The following is a 4,445-nucleotide window of genomic DNA, read 5'->3' on the forward strand; positions in this document are numbered from 1 at the left end:
ATGGTCTAGAGTTTCAGAGCAACGTTTTTATAATAAAATTTAAATCTGAGAAATTATTGTTCTAATGACATCAGTATTACAACAAAATTTATTAATAGTCAAATAAATAATACCTTAGATTAAAAACAGATTGTGGCTAATTATCAGTTTGTTAATTGTAATAGTATTGTAATTATCCTTATTAAAATAATGTGCTTTCAGATAGTCATCTGAATTATACAGTAATATTTCTAACAATATTAACTGAAAAAACATACACAAAAGAACATAAATATCTACACTACACACATATACTCATATTTTTAATATATTTAAAATGGATTCTCTCTCATTGATTTACTTCACATATTTAATTTGACTTCACATAAAAGTTTAGCGTTCTGTTATGTTCATAATGCTTAATTTTCAGAACTAAAACACTTATCTACTTTTATTTATGTGTATTAATGATGTATAGAAACACATTAGGCCTATACCTTCTCTGTCCTGTTTTGGACCCATTTAGCGTCACCACAGTCAGTCACTGAAAGTTCATCTTTAAACCTACACTATATTCCCGAACAGTATAACCTACTTATTCAAAATAAGTAAACTGTACTCAAAACTGCAAAAAAGTTCATTCAACTTTAAACTTTTAAGTGTGTTCAACGTTTTGGCCGTTTTAACTACCAAAAACTCAAATAAAATAAGTAAAACAGACGTAATCTTACAACCATGGCCTCATCTTCGCCTGGGGATGGCGGTAATGAGCTTCATTGCGTTCCAACATTCCAATGTACCAATTAAACGAAGAAAAGTCTTTACTTTGAACTCGTCTGACAAAATAGCTGTTACCACTGTGGTGATTGATCTACCTGAGCGACTTGATCTACTTTATCGAGCATTTTAATACATTTTATTTTAAAAATACGTTGTTTTTTTTTAACATAAGTTTGCAAAATTTAGGAATCTGCGGCCGACTGTACACTGCTGGAGTTAAACACAAGAAGTCACCAGTTAACGCGAAAACCAGAAAACCCGCCAAGTCACGCAGGAGTCGTTGCTTCAACGTGGTTCAGTGGACTCTTTCATAGTCATTGTTTCTGTGGTTGCTGCTGGGTTTTTTTTACCGGCTATTATCTGGTAAGTACTTTTTAAAAACATTTTAGAAAATATTTCAAGTACTCAGCATCAGAATGTGATGGTATATTCATCAAATTGAAACGAGTTATTTGTTGCGTATGTAGCTAACTTAATAGACCTAATAACATGTTCAGATAAGCTTTACACTACAATGTTATTTGTAGAGTGATCTAACTAAATTTAAACAATTTAGGGATAGATTTGATATATGCACGAATTCAGTCCTAGCCTATGTTTAGAATTAAATGAGCTGTAACTCTTGAAACAAAAGTTGCCATATTTTCATCCCATCACTGGTTTCCCCCCCGATATTCTCCATGACCTCCTTGAGGGTATTGTGCCAGTAGAATTTTGATAACCCATCACAACCAGTGAAGTCATTTTTGCAAAAGTGGCCTGCACTTTGTTTGGAATCTCAGGTAATTTTCTCAGTTACCATTTTTTTCCATTCCATTTTTTTTTTGTGTGTGTGTGTCTTACTTTTGTTTTCTTGTTAAACATTTTTCTTTATGTTATTTGTTTGTATGCTTTCTTTCAGATTGTGGCAGAATTCCACAGAATTACTAATATCAGTTTGAAGAACAAGTTCTATGCAGAGCTAGACAAACATACCCCTCCATTGTTGTCTGTTTACAGGCAGAAGGCTGCCCGCACTGGCAAGGCAGCAGAAGCACTGAGAAGCATCTTTAGTGCCTATGATCTTCTGGTAAATTTTATGTTAATTACATTTATAGAATAAGTTAATTGTTTAATGTGGGTAAGTTTCAGAACTGCCGGAGAAGGCTGTATTGAAAGTACACAGATCTGAGACTGAAGCCAGCTCAACTGCAACTTCAGACACTGAAATACTCCCTTATAACCCGGGACGCTTGCAAAGTTGGCCTGATGTGTTCCCAGTTCCTCGATTTTCATATGATGTCAAGTACAGCCTACAAGCTGGAAATGCAGTCTATGAAAACAGTGGAAAGTTCTTGAAATTAACAAAAGGCCAAAAACATGACATCCTAGAAAATATGGCCAAGGCAATGCACAGCTTTAAGGCTTACCCCAGCGACAAAGAAGTAGCTAAAGCTGCTGAGGCTCTTGTTTCTCAGCATCCCTGCCTCAGAGAACCAGGAAGTCAATGTGGATGGTATGGCTGGAAGACAAGTTTAAAGTTTAAGATGGGCAACTATCGCACAAAACTCAGCAGATCTGGTTGTGACGAGGTGGCTGTGAACTCAGGGAAGAGAAGCCAAAGTAACCAAGAAAGTGAGTGTCCTCACTCAAACATCAAAAAAGCTCGTCGAGCTGAGGTAAACTACCTACCCAATTTTCCAAAAGGAGAGAATGCTGAAAGCTTGGAAAAACAAAGATTGCAAATAGTTGAGGAAGTGTCTAAGACAGAAAGAAACCATGGGCTGATAGAGAGACTCATGCAAAGTACCTTTGCTCTGCGTCGCAAACAGATAGTGTTTGATAACCCATCACAACCCGTGAAGTCATTTTTGCAAAAGTGGCCTGCACTTTGTTTGGAATCTCAGGTAATTTTCTCAGTTACCATTTTTTTCCATTCCATTTTTTTTTTGTGTGTGTGTGTCTTACTTTTGTTTTCTTGTTAAACATTTTTCTTTGTTATTTGTTTGTATGCTTTCTTTCAGATTGCGGCAGAATTCCACAGAATTACTAATATCAGTTTGAAGAACAAGTTCTATGCAGAGCTAGACAAACATCCCCCTCCATTGTTGGCTGTTTACAGGCAGAAGGCTGCCCGCACTGGCAAGGCAGCAGAAGCACTGAGAAGCATCTTTAGTGCCTATGATCTTCTGGTAAATTTTATGTTAATTAAATTTATAGAATAAGTTAATTGTTTAATGTGCGTAAGTTTTACTTCATGAGCAGACACCGCTATCTGTGAATTGTTTAAACCTGGGTTTAAATTCTCTCGTTTTAAATGTCTTTCCGTCATCTGTCCATTTACACATACTAGTTACATTCTACAGAGCTCAGAAAGCTTTTCTTCTTTGTGCAGTGGCTTTAATTTTTTTTTAAAAGACAACAGTGTAAACACTTCTGAAATTCCTTTTTGAAATGTGCGTTTTTCAGGATGTGGAATGTAGGTTTTATACATCATTTTAATTTTAATATCATTTATCTGCTTTTGCTCATGAAGTTTTCATGCTTTTCAGACTGAAGAGGTGGATGAACCAGACATTGCAGATTCAGCCGTAGCTCTTGTCAGCATGGTGAATGGCGACTCGAGTTCCACCGTTCAGTTTGACCCTGCTGGGATTGCTGTTGTGCTGGAAGGTGACATTGTTCTGAGGGACATTTGCAGGTTGGCTGATGCTTTTCTGTTGATGTTTGGTTTGATATATGCATTACATCTCGACTATCCAAAAGAGCTGACCCACACCTTCAACTAATGTTAATTTTGAAGTAATATTTAAAGGCTTTTTTTTTATTTATTTTTTTTTACTTTTAATTAATGAAAATAATTGTTTATTGTTAGAAAACTGAAAATGAAGTATTGTGTATTTTAAAAAAAAAATAGTATTTTTAATTTATGATCAATAAAATTTATTGAGTTTAAAATACACAGAAAAAACTTTATTCAAATAAATGATTTTGAGTTCACAGGTTCTATGTATTTAAGTAATAAACTTTAAAAAATGAACTCCTACTGGGCTTGGAAGACTCAAAGCCACTTGCACCCAGATTGTGGAGTCTAAAAAATGATCTCCTGATTAAGGAGTAAGAGGAATGGATGTACGGGCTCAGTACAATGTATTTTCTGTTCTTTTCAGTTGTTGTGACTAATGTCGTTACACTATTTAAACAAAATACACAGAAAAAACTTTATTCAAATAAATGATTTTGAGTTCACAGGTTCTATGTATTTAAGTAATAAACTTTAAAAAATGAAGTTTATAAACTCAAAACTTTTAAGACAATAAGTTTCCTCAAATTTTTTGAGTTATCTTAACTTATCGGGGTTTACAGTGTACAACAATTGGCCGAAATTTAAAAAAGACTACTAAACCCAGGGAAAATGCATTCATAAGATTCAGAAATACTAGTAAAATCGAATTGATCATATTACATATTTGGCATGTTTGACAAATCTGATTTCTGTTAAATATAATGTGATATAATGGAAATACTGACAAGTTAGAAACCACTGCACGCAAAAGTGCAAAGTCCATATTTTCACAGTTTATAGGTGACTGGAAAAAAAAAAACGCTCATTTGTGTTAGTCATTGGTGTACTGTTTTGCAGAGTCTGCACTTGTGGTTTATCACATCAGAACGTTAGTCATCATCAGTGTTGGGGAAAGTTACTT

At 34.6% G+C, this 4,445-nt stretch overlaps 1 protein-coding gene across 1 annotated transcript; it reads left to right on the plus strand.

Annotated features, from left to right (window-relative positions):
* Positions 1 to 1,962: 1,962 nt before the first annotated feature.
* On the plus strand, positions 1,963 to 4,142 carry LOC107669590 (uncharacterized). The gene is made up of 4 exons (XM_016461894.1): positions 1,963 to 2,417; positions 2,763 to 2,930; positions 3,291 to 3,411; positions 4,105 to 4,142. Exons 1-4 carry the CDS (start codon positions 2,136 to 2,138, stop codon positions 4,140 to 4,142), a joined length of 609 nt encoding a protein of 202 aa, XP_016317380.1. The 5' UTR covers positions 1,963 to 2,135.
* The last annotated feature ends 303 nt before the right edge of the window (positions 4,143 to 4,445 follow it).

The sequence above is a fragment of the Sinocyclocheilus anshuiensis genome, unplaced genomic scaffold, assembly GCF_001515605.1.
Source record: "Sinocyclocheilus anshuiensis isolate Anshui unplaced genomic scaffold, SAMN03320099.WGS_v1.1 scaffold80, whole genome shotgun sequence".
In the NCBI taxonomy this organism is placed as follows: domain Eukaryota; kingdom Metazoa; phylum Chordata; class Actinopteri; order Cypriniformes; family Cyprinidae; genus Sinocyclocheilus; species Sinocyclocheilus anshuiensis.